This window comes from Dermacentor andersoni, chromosome 7, assembly GCF_023375885.2.
Source record: "Dermacentor andersoni chromosome 7, qqDerAnde1_hic_scaffold, whole genome shotgun sequence".
In the NCBI taxonomy this organism is placed as follows: Eukaryota; Metazoa; Arthropoda; class Arachnida; order Ixodida; family Ixodidae; genus Dermacentor; species Dermacentor andersoni.
In genome coordinates this window covers 150,103,705-150,125,153 of record NC_092820.1, presented here as the reverse complement: position 1 = coordinate 150,125,153, position 21,449 = coordinate 150,103,705, and the positions used below count along the sequence as shown (strand labels likewise).

The 21,449-nt window shown below is 41.5% G+C and overlaps 1 protein-coding gene across 3 annotated transcripts in view; it reads right to left on the bottom strand.

The window, feature by feature from the left end:
- LOC126533600 (uncharacterized) overlaps window positions 1-21,449 on the bottom strand; it is a 53,615-nt gene that overhangs the window by 20,477 nt on the left and 11,689 nt on the right. For all 3 annotated transcript variants that reach the window (XM_050180764.3, XM_050180763.3, XM_050180762.2), the window contains exons 4-10: window positions 21,002-21,122; window positions 19,202-19,453; window positions 17,013-17,131; window positions 10,282-10,383; window positions 10,071-10,197; window positions 7,901-8,102; window positions 6,459-6,603 (exon numbers count right to left, since the gene is read on the bottom strand). In XM_050180764.3, the coding sequence (XP_050036721.1) occupies window positions 6,459-6,603; window positions 7,901-8,102; window positions 10,071-10,197; window positions 10,282-10,383; window positions 17,013-17,131; window positions 19,202-19,453; window positions 21,002-21,122 (1,068 nt within the window). The remainder of the gene's footprint in view (window positions 1-6,458; window positions 6,604-7,900; window positions 8,103-10,070; window positions 10,198-10,281; window positions 10,384-17,012; window positions 17,132-19,201; window positions 19,454-21,001; window positions 21,123-21,449) is intronic.

The following is a 21,449-nucleotide window of genomic DNA, read 5'->3' as shown; positions in this document are numbered from 1 at the left end:
CAAGCAAGAATGCTTGTATACCTAAATTTAGGTGCATGCTAATGAACACTAGGAGGTGAAAACAAATCCTGAGTTCCCGCACTAGGGTGTGCCCTATAATTGCATAGTGGTTCCGGCCTGTAAAACCCTAGAGTCAAATTTTTGTATTCAGAACTTCTTTGGTAAGTATTTTTCCTGCTGTAGATATATGTATCACAATACCTCACTATTGTTCTCTTTGGTTTTTGCTTTTGTTTGCAAGTTTATTACTGAAACTTACTCGCTATCTAATGCTCAAATGGGCCTCTAGCGTACATGAATGAATGAATAGGAATTATTATATAGTTCTGCTCTGTTTTACGGCCCACACTACTCAGATCCAACCATTTAACAAGCTGCACAGGGCTGCTGAGTGAGCTGCTGTTAAGCCAATTGAGTGTAACGTGAAGGCTTGTCTCCTTGGTTTCTAAGTTGTTTTGCACCCAAGCTCACCACATGTAGCTCTTATCTCTACAACAAGTGCGTATTGAATGGACAGAACCCATGCAGCCGTAGCAACCTGTAGTGCCCGGAGCACGGACTGGCAGAGTGAGCAGAGTGAACCACAAGAGACAGTGAGCTCCACTATTACGGACTGCGTGTGCAATGTTTTGCTGCAGTTATCTCATCTCATGTGCACTGCTTCTGGTAGAAATGTTAAGGACAGAGTGAGAGAAGCTGCACAGGCTCCACATCTTAGGCCGTTTACGATGATTCACGGCATGGGGAAGTACGTTTATTGTAGTTAAGGTAACAATGTGGTGGTGATAAGCTCGTTTGCTGATTGTAGTGCTTGGGACCATCAAACTGGCGAAGTGACAAGCTGTACACAACAGTGCTTTTCATATAACTATGACAAGTAACCAAAACTAGCTCCATTACCAGCCATTCTCGTGGCAGTAGCTTTTCCTGGCGATGCAGTACAGCTAAAAAACACTTCGTAATGCCCTTGTCTGGAATATTCTTGTTGCCAACTTCCAGTAACTACACGAAAGAGCAAATCAATGATTTTCGCTTTTGAAGGGCTCCCCATGGGATGCATTTACACATAGTGATATATTATGCAAGAGTAAGTGGTTCAGTCACTCTTTCTTTAACAGATTGTATGTGACCGAAATAAGTTTCCAAGCCATTGCAAAGTTGGGCTCACTGATTTAGCTTGTGGACTCAATACACCGGTGCACAAAGTGCTGACTTGCGTTTACATATTTGATTTTATTCTTGAGATAAATGCCCATAAAATGAGCTCTGTCAGGCTCCCCTCTCTGATAAACCAAACACTTTGGCAGAGTTTGGGGACCATTTTGTAGCAGCCCTCGTACAGTTGAGCCCACGTATAATGCTACTGATTTTAAGAAAATATTGGATATAACAACGGAGAAATAAACTGCTTAGTACAACGCTCCCACGCCACCGTTATCGGTTACAACAAGCAAATGAGCCTACTGGGTGTGTGTGCTGAAAGCCAAATAAAGCAAAATCTTTAGGGTGGGGGGGGGGCAAAAAAAAACGAGTAGTAGGATGTACTCGGATGTGAACCCTAGTTGTCCCGACTGCACTGAAACCTTTTGCTCAATGGCTCACATGCTCTGGCGATGTCCCGCGTTGCCTAACGACTTCCTCTCCAGCGAAGCCGAATGGGAGGAGGCCATCAGAAGCACGGTACTCCGAAAGCAAGCCCAGGCTATCCAGAGGGCCCAGGAAAGAGCGGAGCGTCACGGCGTTCTGTCCTTTACGTGGGCGCGGCCAGCGGCTACAATGGCCTCCCGTTAGGTGGTCCCGAAAGTAGCTCCTCAGGATTCAATAAAGTTCGTTGTCTGTCTGTCTGTCTGCTGCATTTGCCTGTATGCCTCACACTTTCACCACACCCGCCTTTGTGCCGCGCACCCCACATGGCACACCATCAGAGGGGTGAAAGGAAAGTGGGAGGGGCGCACAAGGCCAGTGATGCATAGGGCGATGCGACAAAGGCACAAAGGCATGCCGTGTGGCATGCGTTGCATAAAGCAGGTGTGGAGAAGGTGATGGCATGCAGGCGAATGTGGCAGCCTCGTGTATTTTATTTTTCTTCTTTTCCCAGAGTTCAAGCTTTCTTTTTTTACGCGAAGCATATTACTAGAGCTCAACCCAGCTCCTCAGGCACGGCGGTGTCGCCTTCAATACCACGTGACACCGTGACGTCACGACAGAGGAGAAACGGGGCTCCAACTCGCGCCGTCGCTCACGGCGTCGCCTTCAAGGCTGACCACGTGACACCGTGACGTCACGACAGAGGAGAAACGGGGCTCCAAACTCGCGCCGTCGCTCACGGCGTCGCCTTCAAGGCTGACCACGTGAAACCGTGACGTCACGACAGAGGAGAAACGGGGCTCCAACTCGCGCCGTCGCTCACGGCGTCGCCTTCAAGGCTGACCACGTGACACCGTGACGTCACGACAGAGGAGAAACGGGGCTCCAAACTCGCGCCGTCGCTTGCGGCGTCGCCTTCAAGGCTGACCACGTGACACCGTGACGTCACGACAGAGGAGAAACGGGGCTCCAACTCGCGCCGTCGCTCACGGCGTCGCCTTCAAGGCTGACCACGTGACACCGTGACGTCACGACAGAGGAGAAACGGGGCTCCAAACTCGCGCCGTCGCTCACGGCGTCGCCTTCAAGGCTGACCACGTGACACCGTGACGTCACGACAGAGGAGAAACGGGGCTCCAAACTCGCGGCGTCGCGGCGGTATATAAGCAGCTGCACGTTTTCTAGGTGGCTTTGGCTCAACTCTTGCAAGATGGGCTGGGTGGGAATCGAACCAGGGTCTCCGGAGTGTGAGACGGAGACGCTACCACTGAGCCACGAGTACGATGCTTCGAAGCAGTACAAAAGCGCCTCTAGTGAATGCGATGTTGCCTTAGAAACGAGCTGTTTCTACGGCTCAGGCGTGCGTCGCTTGCTCAGGCGCACATTTCGTTGCCGCGCCGAACGCTGCGTTGCTCGACGCTCACCGCGTCCAACGCGGGGCGCGTAGTCGCTGCGCCGTAGCCCATTGTCTTACACCCCTTGGCGGGTCGACGGGAACGCTGTCGCGTTCCACTCTTGAAGGCGAAGCAGAGTAACGCACGAGTTGTTTCTTCGTCTAGCCGAACCAAATATAGCCAAGCAACAGCAGTTCACCAGGCTAAACAGTGGTTCAACAACTAAAATAGAGGCTAGTATGCTTCGCATCCTGGGCTTAACCTTAGCTAAGCCACAGCCATTTTTTCTATACAGACACCCAATAGCCAGATTTGCTTATTTTCGATAATTTGGCCTGGGAACATTGTAGTAAACAGTTTATTTTACCATAGAACACACACGAAAGTTCATCGTGTGTAGCAGCTTCTCATTGTTATACCAAATTATTGTTAAAACTGGTAATACTATAGGTTGGTTTGACTGGACTTTTCTAATTACAATCTTTGGATGCTTGCCCCCCTCTGCTTTTCTTATGCAACCTGCTTATAGCAATGAGATTTTGTTGGCACTTGAATATTTCTTTAAATGGGTTTGACTGCATTTATGGCCATTTTGTTAAGCTGACCATCAGATGAGACATGCAGATTTCCATAGTATCTTTATGTTTGGCCTCACAGTTCCCTGTAGTGCAATTTTCTGCCCATGCTCCCAATGTCCCTTATCCACCTTGGCATCATCACTACATGTATGCTGGCAGTACTTTAAAAGTAAGTACAAATAATTTAAAACTAATAGACTGAGCTTGTTGCCGACAGTCTACACACAACACAGCGCTTGTCCACAGCGGCTAAACAGCAAGTTAAGTCAATGTTTGTTGTCAGGCTGACCGTGTCAGTGTTCTTGCACCTGCCAAGTGGAACGAACCTTCATTGCAACTTCCACCCGCATGAAATGCTACACAGAAAGTCCTACAGGCATTGCATTTTAGCAACAGCAATTGTGCTTTGTAATATTTATTGTTTACTGATTCGCATATATTTGACACCTGCAAAGATCTTGCATAAAATTGTAGTGTAATGTATTAACTAAATAGATATATTTCTAAGTAGCAAGATGGAAAGGTAAAAAGAATTCTTCGTGCAGAAAGAAGTTTTGTTTATTGAAGTGTGCAAGCAAAACAGAATACATAAAAGGAATCCTTACCCCATCTCCAGCACTCAAGAGTGCAGCTGGCTGGCATAAAATACAAACAGCGGCATCTTTTAAGAAACCCGCTAACCATCTCGTGGAACACTTAGCAATAGCAGGTGGCAACATGCAAAGGCATGCAGCGGTGTTTGTCAACATGCAGTCTCTAGTAATAGTCAAGACAACATTGCAGCCCAGGAACAGAAACATTGGAAGAGTTAAAACTCCAGGGTGTCTAGCAAATTCCTTGTTTCAGTTTCTTTTTAACGTTTCCAGGTTTCCCTTTTAACTGCTCTTTGAGCACAATTTCCATGTTTGGAATAGTGGCACTATTTGCTGAAATGGAGGAACAACAATTCCCAAATCATCGCTTGAAGAAAAGAGAGAGAGTGAGAGAGTGAATAAAGCTACGCAATGCTAACCAGTGCTGTCCTGCTGTGTACTCTATATTTGTACATGTGCAATTTTTTTATAGGATCTTAAATAATATCGAATGTAATGTGTGTCTGTGAAGTGTTTGAAATAATGACCATGGCCTTGTTGTTGCAATAATACTACCGCAGTTAATTGAGCAAGAGGCGACTGCACTAGTTGAAGCCACATTTACTGAAGTTACACTTCTGAATAAATTATCTGCTTTTCTTCTTTGCTCGTTCCAGTGTGAAGCCATTACAGTGACCCTTGCCCCTGTGAGCAGTCTAAGATGTGTTATGGGTGTGTGAATATTCGAAACTTTTGAATTACAAATCGAATAGTGTCATATTCAATTCGGTCTTCGAATGGAATAGTCCCTATTTGTAAATGGAAATGTTTTTGTTATCTTAGTTTTGAATATTTTAAAACGCCAATTGCACCCAATTAAACCTAAAATTTGAGCAGAAGTACGGTAAATCCTCACCCCCGAGGGCATAGTATTGACAAAAAACATGAGAACTTGCATAATAGAGCAAGGTATGTCGCTTAGGTAGCCATACTTCACGGGCAATACAGTGATTATTCTCACTTGCCGAAGAGTCCTGCGCATGCAAAGAAACTACTTGTTTGCTCCTAATGCTCCACTTGTGCTTTTAATAAACGATGCTTCATATTTTACAATGACAGAAACTTGCTGACATTAAGAATACTAAGCTGTGAACATCATTCTATATTAACTGTGATAATGGCTGTTCATTATACGAGAACATTTCAATTTGATTCGCTTCTGGCATTATTTAATTCGTACTTGATTCGGCCTCAAAAATCACTATTTGTACACTCCTAATGCCAGTCATTATATAGCTTAGGAGCTCTTTTCACATTTCTTTGCTCGGAATGTAGCTTTGAGGGAAAGCTAACTATACATTTTGCCAGTTTTGTTTCACTTGGATCACTTTTTCTAAGATGATTAACTTCTTTGCGATTTCCCTGAAAAACCCATGCTTTATACAGGCGCTTACACTTTCAGTAGCAACTCCATGTTTTCAGCATCATTGAGGTTGCTAGACACCCTGGAATACTACAGCAGGCTTCAAGCACACAATGCAATGATTTTAACCAGCTTTAAAAGAGAGCTGCTCTAGACAAGTTCAAAAAGAAAAGTTCCTCCTATTTTTTTTAAAGTTTTGTCATGCAACATTACTTATTTCAATGCATGCATGCAGTGGCATCCTTTCTAAATGACTTAAAGTCTAAATTACTTTCTAAATGAAAGCAGCACGACACATTTAGGAAACCTTGCTTAGATGATCAAACCATCACACTAGTTTAGGACACTAATGCTTTAATAAACGAAGTGTTTCAGTGAAGACAAACTCATAAAACAGTGCAATAGTGATAAAGCCGTATACATTTTTGGCGACACATTTGTCGTGCTGACAAGCACCAGACTTGCGAGGTTTTGATTTCTTAAGCACCATGGGATGAAACATCATGGAATGCTCGAAATATTTTTTGGTATACTTTGGCTATGGATATTTCAAAACTGGTACTTATCTTGGAAAGCCTACCAAGTGTACATGCCTAGAGCACCAATCACCTTGAGTTCCACAATTGCACCCTCTTTTCTAGACTATCTAAATATAGTTGATAAGTAACAGTTAAAAAACAATAAGTGATTATCTCAGATTTGCCAACGTGGCCAAACGTTCCCACCCCCCAAAAAACGACCTTTTTATCCCTCTGCACTACTCTTAAAGGTTAGTCTTTACCAAAACATTTGCTAATAATGTCAGAAGCTGCTGTTCACAAAGATGGTAATTTAAAAGTATGTGATCAAATTTTTTTTAGAAGCTGAAGATTTTGACCATGAGGCTAAGAAGATTTCAACTTACAGATGAGCTGTCACAGTGCGAATCCATTGGGACACAACACAGTTGTAGATCCTTGGCATGAACTTCTCAAAGCAGTTCTGAGTCTCTTCAGTTTCAACTATTTGTACATTCAGCAGGTCAGCAAGGTACATGAAATCCGGAAGATCTGCAGATAAGCATTTACAAAAGCCAGCATTTTCGAGGTCAGTGCCAAAGTATGCGAGCCATTGTAAGCATGTTGCAATCATGAACATAGTGTCCAAATTTAAGAATTTATCTTACATGTTCATTTACTGAACAGGGATAGCAATGGGAACTAAGGCTAGTGTTAAGAACCCATCCTAATGGGGCTTGCATTGAACATAGAGTAATAGCATGCAGATAGCTTTAGCTGTCAAAATTATTTCATGACAAAAACGAAAAGAGGGTTATCAAACTTCTCACACAACTTGTCAAACTGACAGCTAGTTCAAATTAATTACTTAACTGATTAAAAATATGTATCCCAACTCAATGCATAGCTTGAGTGCTTGAATGACTATCATTTATTTTACAATAACCAATAAACTCTTGAGGAAGGCCAATCCATGTCCACAAGTATTTCTTCAGGAGACTGATGCCTCAAGTACTGCTTAGTTAGTACAGGCTTAGACCTAACAAGATTTCATAATTGGAAGACAGTACCTAAAGCATTTCCTATTTTTGCAGTTCATGAAGACCTCAAGGGTATTACATGAAGGAGGCATGTATCAATGTGCAGAACTCTGGTACATTTGACATAACTATCAAAGTCATCATGACACAGATTTGTTTCATTTATTAATTAGCCATTTGAACAATTATGTCTGCTTATGTTGATTCAGGCTTTACCCCCATGGTGTTGTGTAGAAGAATAGATGCAAGCTATGCACAGCTAAATGACATAGCAGGGTCAGTAGAAGTGCTATTGAAGTTAAATTGCTAATTTAACTTCCATAATACTTCTACTGGCTGTATAATGTCAAAATTACAGCTCCAGTTCCTGCATATGCTCTGTAGTCTGAAGGACAGAGTAAAAAATTTTGAAAGTTCAAAGTCAACATGTTGGAAATATCACTCAACATACTGGAACGATCAGTTTACATGTCAGAATGATCAGTCAGCATGTCGGAACAAGCAATTAGTATGTTGGAATGTCAGAATGACCTGGCATGTCAGAATGATTGATCAGTATGTTCAAATAATCAGCCAACATGTCGGAACGATCAGCCAACATGTCAGAACAAGCAGTCGGCACGTTAGAATGATTGCTGGAAATGCTTTTTGGAATGATAACACAAGATATCAGAACAAGCAGCTGGCATGCTGGAACAAGGGAAGCCAATAAACGAAATTTCAGAGAGGAAAGCCACCACAAGTTACGCAAGTCTCCCGTGGGTGCTAGCAGACATGTAGCAGAACCATAAGAAAATAAGAGAACTCACCCACTTTGTTGTCCCCATTCTGGTCGAGCACGTACCAAAGAATTTTTTTCGTGATTTCACTTCTTGCTGGTGGTATCTTATCAAGCAGTGCTACAAACCGGCTGTACGTGATAATGAAGGAATCTCCATCACGAACTTTTAGGAGGTCGAAGGCACGAGACAGGTTGTCGCGCTTCACTCCAACCATGTTCTGCACTTCCACCTTTGAAGAACAGATAAAATGCCAAACTGCTGTGAGTGGACAACATTTAAAAAAGAAAAGTAAGACATGAACCAGTCAAAATTATAAATGTAGCACAGCTCATACGAACACTCTTAATGTTTTTCTGGTTACACCTTATCCAAGTGGGAGTGCCAATTCCAGAAGTGCAATGTCTGGTGTACTAAGAGTTGCATTGACACAAAGTTTCCTTTGTCCGTTGAATCAGTGTAGAATTTTATTAATTTTTGTTGCATACTACACACCCTGCATGGGTTCAAGCAGACCAGACAAAGAAAGGAAACACTGAATTTCAATTTTCCCAGCAGAAGAAAGAGTTAACCAAGGGGCCCAATTTTTATTAGTCATATCATAAGAAGCCAACTTATAACTTATAATTTTGCCAACAGGTAACACAATGTGAACATCTGGTAAATCTGGTGAACTATTCTAATCTATTATTATCTTTACAAAAAGAAACATACTGGTCCTCGATTAGTACGGAGGTAAGGAATGTGACCCAATGTGGCGGGGATGTCTTTTCGTTAGGAGTGAGACATACTGACTGTAGTTTGGAAAAAAGTGTTGTAGGTCTTGTAGAATTCTGCTTCATATCTATGGCAGTGAACATCTGCTATACTAAAGGTCCTTGCTATTACTGAACCACTTGAGGGCAAGTTCTGTTAACATAATTGCATGTCTGCACCACGCCAGACGTTTATTTTTGCTCAGAGCTTTTAATAGTACTGAATAACACAACATTCAATATTAGACAATACATTAAAGCTCAATTGCTTTTTATAAAAAGCGAATGCAAGCAACTTTCTCATGCTATAAGAGGTGCCATGTAATTAGATTTTATTACTTACAGCAACACAGCGCTCAGTAGTTTAACTTCACTTTTCTCACTGCATTGAACTCGCATTGAAGTAACAAATTCAAGAGTTCATAAACATGAAAGAACAATGAAAGTATGCTTTCAGGAAATGTGCGCCACAGAGTGATTGCATGCAGAAAAGATAAACTAGTCACTGCCGACATTCAGCTGCTTATCTTTTGTTTTATTCATTTGTTTATGCAGTTGTCCACCATAAAGAAGCCCTAGAGGAGTGAAAATACTGGTCACAAGAACTGGCAGGGGTATTTTCAAGTGCACTGCTTCAAATCAGTCAACAAAGAGTTTCATTGTTGATATTACACACATCACAGAGTAGAGACATAAGCACAACACGGAACTATTGGCACAAGCATTGCACAGCGTAACAGAATAATTAAACAGATGCTCAATGGGATGACTGCGTTAATGGTAAAAACAATGGCACCGAGGTGTTAAGTGTTCCGTGGATATGGCATGAAAGCTTAAAGGGACACTAAAGGGAAATATTTGGTTGCGTCACGAATCAAATTGACAGATCATTTGTTGAAAGGCTATCATCAGTTTCTGTGTGCTACGGTTTTCTGTGTGTTACTTTGTTGTGTAGAAAATTGCCACTGAAGGTCCTGCTGATGCTCCTCAATTTGACCAAACCCTGCTGAAAACAGACACATTCACATAATTTCCACTTGACCTTCTGCTACGGCACTCTGTGGATCAGTCAGTGCAGAAGTTACAGGAGAGTTACCATAATACACAACAAAAGGTACCACTCCAATTTTCCATTTTTGTCATTTTTCTTGCTTGCAAAAGCTCTGTTCCTGCTACGAATGATGAATTCAATATTGAGAAGCCTAATCTTTCAATCTAGACTGACTTAACATTTTGCTTCAGTGTCCCTTTAAACACAACTACGATTGAACACAATTCAAATGTTGGAGAGAGCTTATGGCCATGTTGGGTATTCAAGACAAGCAGACAGATTCGCTACATAAACTGATAGAAAATGTACGGTAATATTTACACACTCTTCCATGCTCTAATTTTCCATCTTTCTTTAAGAATGTATATTCTCCAATAATGATCCGGACACATACCTTGAGATTCTCACGATAGTTGTAGTATATGACGGCCAAAATTATGTTCATGAATATGTAAAGGCAGATAAGTGTGTAGACGACGAAGAAGAGGGCAAACAAGGAATTGTCATTGTAAGCAGGCATCCTGAAAGGTGAAGGCAAGCATTCTGAATTATTTCTCAGTACTTTTAGAAGTGACAAAAAAAAGAAACATTTGAAATGTACTTACATTACATCAGGATGATTAGCAGTAGTAATTAAAACGTACAGGCTGAAGTAAATGTCAAAGTAGTCCTTGAAGTATGGACGACCGTCCGGGTAGAATAAAGATCTAGTTGCAAAAGGAAAAGAAAAAGAAAACAATTCTCACTAGTGAAGGCAAGGGAGGCAGGTCGTATAGTTGCTCAGTCTGTGTAAAAATAAAACAGCTCCAATAAGCAGCAAGCAATTGCAAGTGATCACAGCAAGCCGATTACTGGAATGTATGAACATAGACTAAGCTAAAGTATTTATTTTTTGATGCCACTACTTTTAAATGTTGAAATAGTATGCAGCCACATAGTATTGGACTTGGCAAGAGATGCATGGCAACTAGGATGCTGATGTAGCAAATGTATAAAAGGTTGCTTTCTAATGTTACAAAATTCAGCCAAAAGGGCACATGACTGTATATAGTTGAACCAGAAAATGATGAACACGGATACAGTCAACCTACGGATATATCAAACTCAAAGGGGATTGCGAAGTAGTTTGATACAGAGATAATTCCAAATATAAAATATGCCTATCTGAAGCTAATCTAAGACTACCGCATGTCCTGGACAGTTTCCCGAAATTGTGAAAAGTGGAAACTTAATTTGCTTCTCCAAGGCTGTTTTAATCAAACAAAAGTTGACTTATTTTTTGCTCACGAACATTGCATGTCACTCAGGCTGTGTCATAGTTTTTGATATACAGATAGCAATGTGAACCCTAAAAGCCCGCATCACTCGGACACGGGACCACGGTGTGCCTCACGCACATCAAAGTGCTTGTTGCACCTTTTTATTGGAAATAAGGTAGAAATGGACACATAGTGGAAGTGAACTAGCCTGTATGGATAGGCGCTGTGCTGCCACAAGTGCACTTGTACTGCTAACAGTGCATGAATGTACTTGGTCGTGCATCCATTACAACACCAACAATATGGCGGACAGGCGGACATTACGTCTAGTTTTGGAACCGTCTTCCTGTTGGAACCAGTCACTCTCACTTCTAGATTGATCTAAAAACATTTGTGCGCCTCTTCCTGCATGCTAATCAGCTCTCCAATGCCTCACAGCCAGTATGTCCCTTCGTTCTCAGCCCTTCACCTCAGGCCTTTATGTTGGCGACTGCGAGCACTACACAAACGCTGTTAGTTTCTAAAGTTGCTTTCAGCTTGCAGAATGTCCAAGCACATTCCCACTAATGTGTAACTGTGCGAGCACAAATGAAATGCCTTCAGCACAGACCCGCGTATTGCACAGCGTTGAGCCTTGCATGCCACAACCGCAAATGGGGGGGGGGGGTCTTTTCATGAAGTTCGGAGGTGACGTGCAGTGGTTTTGTTAAATTTAAACTCTAATGTGAAGATCCATCCAAATGGAGGTTGAGGTCGGATTTGTGTTGGCCATTTACAATAACGAATGGCTGCAGTTTGCATGAGTGATCCATATTTGCTGCGAGCAAAACTGAAAGCAGCCAGCTCATTTTTCCTCCAAAGCAGAACCAATCTCTTGTTAGACAGCATCTGCCAAAACATTATCATGTTAAATTTGTCATCATTAAATATTTATGACGACGCCAAAAACGATCGTATAACTGTTAAGAGAAGTGCACTTGCAGGGGCGTGGTGCGACGCAGCATCATGTATTGACTGTGGTGGTGAATGGGAGTCCAATGTACACGTAGTACATCGCTATACTTTTGCATATTCAAGGGGATTTTACAACTGTTCGATATAGACAATAATTCGATATATCCGAGTTTTATATATCCGGGAATATTTGTAAAACACTATCTTGGATATAAAGAAGTAACTTTAAAATTTGGTTGGCTATACCTTATTTCAATGAGTGTTCTAATGCTACAGTCAACTTCCATTAATTCGACCCTGATGGGACCAACAAAATTGACTGAATTATCTGGAAGGAAGGGGGGCGGTGAATTAAAATATATGCATAAAAAATGTCCAAACACAGGGTGCCTACTAAGTTGACATTTCCAAATTCCCTGAGTTTTTCGGGTTTTCCCTGAGTGCCTTTGCAAGATTCCCTGAGTGATGCAGAACTATGTTTTATGTCAAGATGGGCTGAAACCATATCACCTGATGCTGTCACTCTCTAGTAAGCATATAAAAAAAACGACTTAATCCAATTTCAATACTAAGGAGTAGTGTTTATGTTATCAAAAAAGAGACTATAAGGGAGGGGTTAGTAAAATGCACAGCAAATAAAATGTCTTCAAGAAAATTGCAAATGGAGTCGGACATTCTCAAATACGAATAAAAAGGAGATGCATACAGAAGCAAATATTTTCGAATATGAGCTATTTCTATCAACTGATAGCAAGCTCAGTGGTATGGGGCCCGAGCTTTGTCACAATTAAGTCAACCTCAACTGTCCTGGTATACTCTCAGCCGGCGCACGACGCCTCAGTGTTGCGCTTCACTATTTTAAAGAGTTTATTTTGGTTTGGATGAGGGACACCTGCATCTCGGCATCAGCTAACCCTGTGTTTTTTTAGCTCAAGCTCCTTCAAAATGGCGGCAGCATGCTTCCTTTCCCGTTCAGTCCTCAACGTAGGTCCTTTCTGTTCTTGTCCTCCTTTCGCCACTCGTTAGCCCCACGGACCATTTGAAGCATCTTTTTGGTCACTTGCACAGTCCACGTCCGATTTTTCGAACTCCCTAGGGGCCGCGAGAACGTCAGAAAAATCGGCCAGTTGGAAACAATAAATGCATGTCATTTACTGCCCTTAAGGGCTCAAGCCACCACAGGCACATTCTAAAAGGCTCTGAAGGTCTGTCGGTACACGTATTAGGCATATCGGTACTCTTACTGTGACAGGAAATACCGGGTGCACGCGCGTATCATCAATGAATACATACTGTGTCCCGTGACAATAGCCCCTTCCCACGCTTGTTATGCTTCATTGCAATGCTTTTGCGTATGCTTCACCAAGTAACATTTCTGTACAGAGGCGAAGCTGACTTTCAGGAACCGGAATTATACAACGCACCGTGTTTTCCAAGCTTCTAAGCCAATCGCGAGGACCACAAAGGCGGAGTGTGTGCCATTGTTGACAGCAGCGAATTCTTTCAATAAAAAACACGGCATCCAACGGCAAGAAGCTTCACAGCGAACGTCGAAGCAGCTAGGCTTATCGTTGCCGCAGCGGTGGCTACGGCTGCCAGCGGATCTGCGTATGAGAGTTGATGAAAAGAGCGCTACGAAGACGCGGACTAAAAGAACAACATGTACGACGGACAAGGCGCTACTTCCAACTAAATCTTTTTTGAAGAAACAGGACTTTAAATAGATGCAACCAAGAATGGTTCATCGTGACATCACAACCTCCCTATCTCAATAGAAAAGCTATCTCTTTTTCGGTAAGCGTCACTGCAGGGGAACTAACGCACGTGCCCTCGGCCTTTGCAATGTAAAAAGCTAATATCTCCCGTTCTAGTCTATCTCTAGACCGTGCCAGAAACCTAGTGTCGCGAAGATACGGACGGCAATTGTGAGGTTTACAGTGTTCTGCCAGATGGCCCCCGCATTGTTATTTACGGCCCAATTGTGCTCACGCGCCCTTTCATTAAAACACCGTCCGGTTTGACCGATATAAACCTGTTGGCAACTTAGGGGTATCTCATATACGACATTACTTTTGCAAGCAGTGAACTGCGCTGCATCTTTCTTAGAGCATGGTTCGGGTTTTGCTTTTGTCATCATAGGGCATATCTTGGCCAGCTTACATGGTGCACTGAAGAGAAAATTGATACTATGCCTTTGTGCGACCTCCTTGAGGTTGTGGGACACCCTGTGCCAATAAGGAATCACATGTAATCTCTTCCTATCAGATGGCTTTTTTGTGTTAGTGCCCTCTCTTGCCTGTTTGATCTTTTGAAGAAGCTTGCGATAAGCTAGCATTGAGCTAGCATTACCGCGACTTTCGACCCTTTCAATAACATTACAGCTAATTTTCCCTGATAGAGGCACAAATTACCTGAGTTTTCCCTGAGTTTTTCCAGACTACTCAAAATCCCTGAGAATTCCCAGTTTTCCGGTTGGTAGACACCCTGAAACGCCACCATTCATTTGGCAGTATTTGCCAGAATCTAACATGCCCCCGAATGTAACGCACACTTACTTTCGATGTGTCTAAAAGTAGAAATTTAACGCGCACTCGACTTTTTAGCAAGAAAATTATGCGTTGCACAATGGCAAAAAGTCAGCTTCGCCGCACGGCTGAAGTGCATTTGTGTTATGCGGTAAAGCATACAAATGCCACGAAGGCAGTTTTGGTTTTGTATCCCATCGCGCCACGCAGGCAATATTCCGCCCAATTTTCTTGATAAAAAAATGAAGCGCGTTACAACAGCATAAATACTGTAATCAGGCACTCTGAGCTACGGTTATTGCTTGAAATTCTTCCTAAGGCAGACGAAAAATAGGCGTTTTTGATTGCAGATTTTGACATATGTTCAATGCATTCACTGTCCCTTAAGCTCTGGTGAGACCGACACTGTCACTAAAGGGCTCACTATTGGATTCATCAGTCACCATAGGCTGAAGGCCAATCTTAGAATCAAAATAAAGAAAATTTAGGCCAAATCCATGGGGGCCGGCAGAGACTTTCAGCTGGGATTGAAAAAGTGAAAAATCCAATTAACGAGTAACAAATTAATGGAAGTTTACTGCATAAAAAATAAGAAATTCAGGATCGAACGTGGTACCAGTTATTATAAAGCAGATTTTTGTTTGCAGTTGGCACAAAATATTATGTAAACCACAAAAAACATCAAAACACAAGTGAAAGTATAACTTTTAAGTACTGTTCTTTATGCACACTATTGAAAACATACTTCTGAATGCAGCGAAGAGCCAACTTATAAAGATAGTGTCTTATCATTTTAACTAAATACGAGGTTGCAAGCAGGATGAAGCAGGTTTCATGACTGTGCAAGCATGACAGTTTCATGAAGCAGGTGCAAGCAGGTTTTCATGACTTTGAAAGGTCACATTTTCCACTTCACATTTATTAAAGCCAAGTTCGAGTGAAAGGTTTGGCTATCAATTCTTATAGCAAGGGTAAGAATTTTGAAATTGTGCATTCTGTCATAACCAGGGGTGTGTGATTATTTCAAATTTTAAATATGAATCCAACAGTTCTTGCTATTGAATTTGTATTTAATTAGAAAATTCATTATTAGAAATTGTTGAATATTTGTTTGTTTGTATATAAGAAATAACAATTCTTATTAGAGTTTATAAGGAGAAAGATCAATACAAATAATTATTGTTCCAAATGATTCTGCTGCTCGAGAGCTACGCTTGTTGCACAAAGGCACCAGTTCTTGGGAAAATGCATGGAGCATATATAAATTATTTTCAATGTTTTCCTGTACTTGAACAAGAATGTTTCACATTTAGTTTTTTTTTTTCTCATTACAAGCACCTCGATTGACTGAACGTCTAGTCGGGAGTGCCATTAAATATATGAGAATATTTCAATAAGCTTCTTCATCAGACAGACTGGTCATAAGTTGTGCATTTTACTTCTGTTAGAAATGAGAACATATTCAGTGTTTGAAGGTTGTTTTTCTCAAACAGTTGTTATACAGTGAATGACCTATATTTCGGATGGCCAATTTTTCCGACATACATCAGAATTCAGACTTCGTGGCACCGTCACATACCTTATAGAGCCAATGTGTAAAGACGTCAGAAATTTCAAATACTCGAAATCTTTTGCCATTCAATATTTCGGACTTTTTGCCGTGACCACAGGTTCAAAACGGTATTATTGGAAGCCATTAACTGCCATCATTTTGATTGTCTCACGGCCTCAATCCAGCGCTTTTGCATGCCGATCCTCCGGCAGCCATAGTAGTCACTTTGTGCTGTTGTTAAGTGTAGCTGCTTCGATGTTCGCTATCAAGTTTTCTGCTGTTTGGTATCGTGTTTTTCATTTAAACGATTCACTGTTGTCGGCAATGGCATCGACTCGGCCTTCGTCATCCTTGCTGATGGTGTCGAGGTGCAGCAAGGGTCTAAAGCATTGCATAATACCGGTTTCAAAAAGTCAGCTGAGTCGCAAGAAATGTTATTTATGCGGTGAAGCATACAAAATTTACTGCGGTGAAGCACACCAAGAATGTGAAGGAATCAATGTCACAGGACATAAAATGTTTAATTATACATGCGCACACACGATGCTTTCTGTCACACTACAAGCAACAAGACTTTAAATGTTGCATATTGCCGATGCTCTAAAGTCAGCTTCACCGCAGTACAGCTGTGTTACGCAGTCTAACATTAACAATGTATTGCAGTGAAGCACACCAAGAGTACAAAAGGGCCATTGTCACAAGGCAAGAATATGTCAATTATACACGCATGCACCGCCGTTTTTCATCACAGTTTGAGCAGTCAGATGCCCAACAATTGTACTCGCAGCCCGTTAAAGTTGTTTCGGCTGTGGCAATTTGAGCCCTTGAGGGCAGTTAAAGGCATGTATTCATTTTTTCAGACTGCCTAACTTTTCGGACATTTTTAGTTTCTAGGGAGTTCGAAAAATCCAACATTGACTGTATAACAAATATGTAATTAATTAACTGTGCTTTTTACGAGTGCCACTTCTTTAAATCGAGCTTTGAATATGAAACTTTAACGTATACTGTAAGGGCAGCAGGCACAGACTCAACATGTTGCATACCTTCGTTGGAACAGCTTTAGGGCAAGCAGTGAGAAGAGAGCGATGCTCATAAAAAGCAGGATGAGCGCGTAGATAATCTCTTTGAGTGTGTTGCGAATATTTCGTACAGCACGACGGACCTGCAGAGATAAGACAGCCATCATCAACGCACAATAAGACTTTCTGACACTGTTTAATTACATTACGAAATGTAGTATTATTCATCGATTCCATATGAAGCATAAGTAACATTGCATTCGCTTAAAATGTTGTGGCTTTGTCTATTTACACTAATTGCTGAGCTCAAGGGCTTTGCATGGGGGAAACGTAAGTAGCACATTTTGTATGTGCAGTTAACGACAAATTTTTATGAGACAAAGGATTCACAAAGAGAGCTGAATTACCATGAAGCCAGGGCACATAGCCTTAAAATACAAAGTTTCAGTTTGTAGCACCCTTTGCAAACTGCACAGAAGCATTGAAACGTAAGTATCATGCCTTAACAAAGCATAAAAATCAAGCTTGAGGAACACCATGTCCCGTAAACTTCTGGAGTTAACTGTAAAACTTCAACAAAGCATTCTTTCATGCATGAATAAATCCCAAAACATGCAAACAGTACAAATAATAATAGATGCCAGTGATGAGTGCAACTATGGAATTATACCAGCCACACTGAATGTCTTACGAAAACAATTGAGCCTATTCTTGTGTTGACACACCATTGAGCAGATCACTCTCGCTTAGATGAACCAGATCATGCAATGGTTAGCTTCATTCTCAATTATTAAAAAAAAACAATTCATTCACGTAATATACAAGCATCCTGACAATACCTATGAATTGTCTTGAGAAAGCAAGCGGCACATCAGCTCCAGGAGGTATTCACAGTGGCTAACAGCACACTGAGGAGGTACTGCTTTGTTATTGGGTTGACCATGGTTGTCGTAGAAGCAGCACACTTCTACACATACAAATCAACACAAAACAAACACAAGTGCCTGTATACTTGTGTTTGTTTCTGCATTCGTCAATGCACCTGAAAATGCACTGCCTCTACGACTAAGAGTCCAGAGACTGTAACAGGCATGGCAGAAATGTCTGAGCTCCAGTTCTCATTTTACTATTATTTTATTTACTTATTTATTTAATACACACTGCAGACTTAAGGTCCAAGCAGGGTAGGCATAAAAATACGTTAGACTCCCATCTAATGTCCTCTTTATTTGAGAAATATTGTGAATGAATTGTACTTATTACAGGTAAGTCTAGCTACACTTCTTCCACATTGCCTATTATTCTAAGAAGGTACTGCCACAGAGTCCAGTCTTGTACACGTAGAGGAGATGACAATAAGCGAGTATCTCAACACAGTCACCTACTACAGTGTTGGCCCCCATAATTTGAGAGCAACAATGACAGTATACATACTGGCAGAAAAGTCTTTTTTTGGCAGAAAAGACTGCACCACATAAGCCTCTACACAATGTTCTGCTTAAAGCTTTACATAGCACAAAGTGGAACGGCTGTACACACCTTCTAATCAGGTTTTGTGTAAGGCAGTGAAAGCCATAGGCCACATCAGCGAACCAGGAATGATAAAAAGAGAAAGAAGGCTCGTCCATTGTCAGCTCCCTAATCCCCTGTTCACAACACTGACTAAATAGGAAGATCACGGACAGATCAGCGATGGACAGTGAAAAAGCTCTCCTCTGTTATCTACAACACATAGCCAGTGCTCGTTCCCAATTGACCACCATGGCCCATGGCAAGATGGGGTACAGTAACTCTTTCCTTGAGAATGTTTCACTGGCTTCCCTATCATTTCAAGAGGTACAACTTATCAGAAGTGATCAATAGTTCTGTGATCAACAGAATCGCTAACATGGAGCCAACATTTCAACACCCCGTCATTGTCTTGACGAAGACAATTCCCAGGATGGGAATGTTTGTTTTGGTCTGAGGACTGGGATGTTGCCTTGAAGCCATGGTGAAGACAAGTCCTCTTGTCAAAATATTTTCTCGTTTGGCCAATGTCACCAACTTTCTGCAAACATTTTGTCTCTTTAAGAGCTGGAAAGCTTTATAACGACTAAAGCAAATGGCAAGCGTGTGAAAAACTTAAGGCACACCACGGCACATGTGTAAAAGCCGACACTTTTGGCTTAGATTCTCTGTGGATGCAACAGCCATGCTTTCGTTCACCTCACCTGTTTGTTCTCTGCGAAGTTGACCATGAGGAATGGCCTGAGTGGCCGTGTGCAGCGGATACCCATGCCTGCCAAACCACCCATCTCCATGGCCGAGAAGATCATCATGTCTACGAGAGTGACCCCAACTACGCCCATAACGACCAGGTTCTTGGGGTCCTTCCAGAATACCTCCGCTCTGCTGAAGCTGGCAGCTTGCGCAAGCCGGAATGTGTAGAAACTCAGGCAAATGAATTCTATCAGCATGGTGGCCTGTGACGGACAAGATCAAATAGGAAAGTTGCAAAGATCTTTGAACACTTTCAGGTGAATGCATAATGTAGTTGGAATAGAATTTCTACTCCGGCACCAATAAATCACATGCAAGAAAATTTCGGTCTACATAAGTCTTGTATTGAAGCCATTGCAGCATGCCTCCTAAGAATGGCATTTTTTTCTTCAGTAAAATTATGAGAAAATTGGGCTGAAAAGTGCCTGCGCAGTGCTAATGTAATACAAAACCAAAACTGCCTGCGCGGTGTTTTTATGCTTTTCCGCAAAACATAACTGTACTTCGGCGAAGCTGACTTTAAGAAGGTGCGGCGAAGCTGACTTATAGAAGCTATCCACCAGTGTGCAACACATTTTTTATTTTGTTGCTAAAGAATAGCGTGCATGTTAAGATTTTTACATTGTCCAGGAACGTTAACACAATTTCTACATTAGTTTTCTACTTTAAACACAGACAGTGGGCACGTGTTTGATTCAGGGGCACATTATATTCTGGCAAATACTGTCAAATGAATCGACAGTACTTTTTTACCTTTTTTGTGATGCATCTTGTTTATTTTGACCCGCCGGATAATTAGATCGATTTTGTCGGTCCCCTCAGGGTCGAATTAACAAAAATCGACTGTATAATGAAGGCATTCTCATGTAGGATGCAAGTTCCATTTCAGTGAGCTTAAACGGTTATAATAAAACCTGTAAAGTTTCATTATGAGGCAGAGAAACCAACTAGCCCCTCAACGTACGCTTCTAAAGTTTCATAGCCAGAAACAAATAGAGTAACATGTGAAACAGCGCCCTTCAACATTTCAATGTGTACTCTTGTCTTCTAAGCACTTACTACTGTTTAGGAAATTTATTCATTTGGCATTTCATTGGGAAAAGAAACCTCCTAAGCTTGCCCCAATGAAAATTCAAGTACCTTTGATCACTCCATAAATTTAAGAGGGAGTATCACAGAACAGACAAAATTGCTGGCTCAATACAGATGACCATGACGTTGCACAGTGCTCAGTGACGTATGAATTTCACTGCATACAAAAACATCATACACTAGCTGCTTGCAGCACAATTCAGTGTAGTTCAGTTACGTCATGCTTGCCCGCAGAGAAAATGGCCAGTTAGGTCTGTCATTGGAATCCAGCTTTAATGGATGCTGAGACTGCAAATTAAAATGGCCTTGACAATGCTATTCAACTTCAAATACAGTTGAACGTCAATATGATTTACAAAGCCTTGACAGGAATTAAAACTGGTGGTACTTGACCTTTGAATATCACTGTCAAGGCCATCTACAAGGCTTTGGCAACCCTTAAAACTACTGGTCCTTGAGGACCTTGGCATGTCCTTGTTAAGGCCATTCGCAAGGCCCTGACAATCGTTAAAATTTATTTCACTCCAAATAAAGGATTCACGCAATTCTGTGTAAGTGACGACAATTTCAATGTGGCTCAAAAATAAAAGAAATTCAAATTCCAAAACATCCAAGCTTGATTAAAGATTAAAGAGTATTTTGTATACTTAGAGATGTACCCAAATGGGAAGCTCGCAGCCATGAACAGCAGGCCTTTCGAAAACAGCCAGGAGATGGTTGATTAGAATGAAAATGTACAGGACCAACTGCAGACTCCAGTGGTGATAGATATTGTATATTCTGAAAAAAAAAAATGAATACAGCCATGAAGCTTTTCAAAACTGGCAAGAACAGTGTGGCAAATATTTAAAAAGAAAAGAGGAAATAATCCCAAGGTGCCTGTGAAACTACTGCCTAACGAAAGTGTAATGCAATTGTGCCTCCTTGTAATGGACTCATATCCAACACAAAATACCTTCGTTATATCTGATATTCATTATAAACAAATTCATTACGCACTGCTATCAACTAGAAGAAATTTAAATTTACTTTGTTATACCCATGTTTGCTATATTGAGGTTCAGCGGTTTTAGGAACTGATGATTTGTTTGAGTAAAATAAATTTCT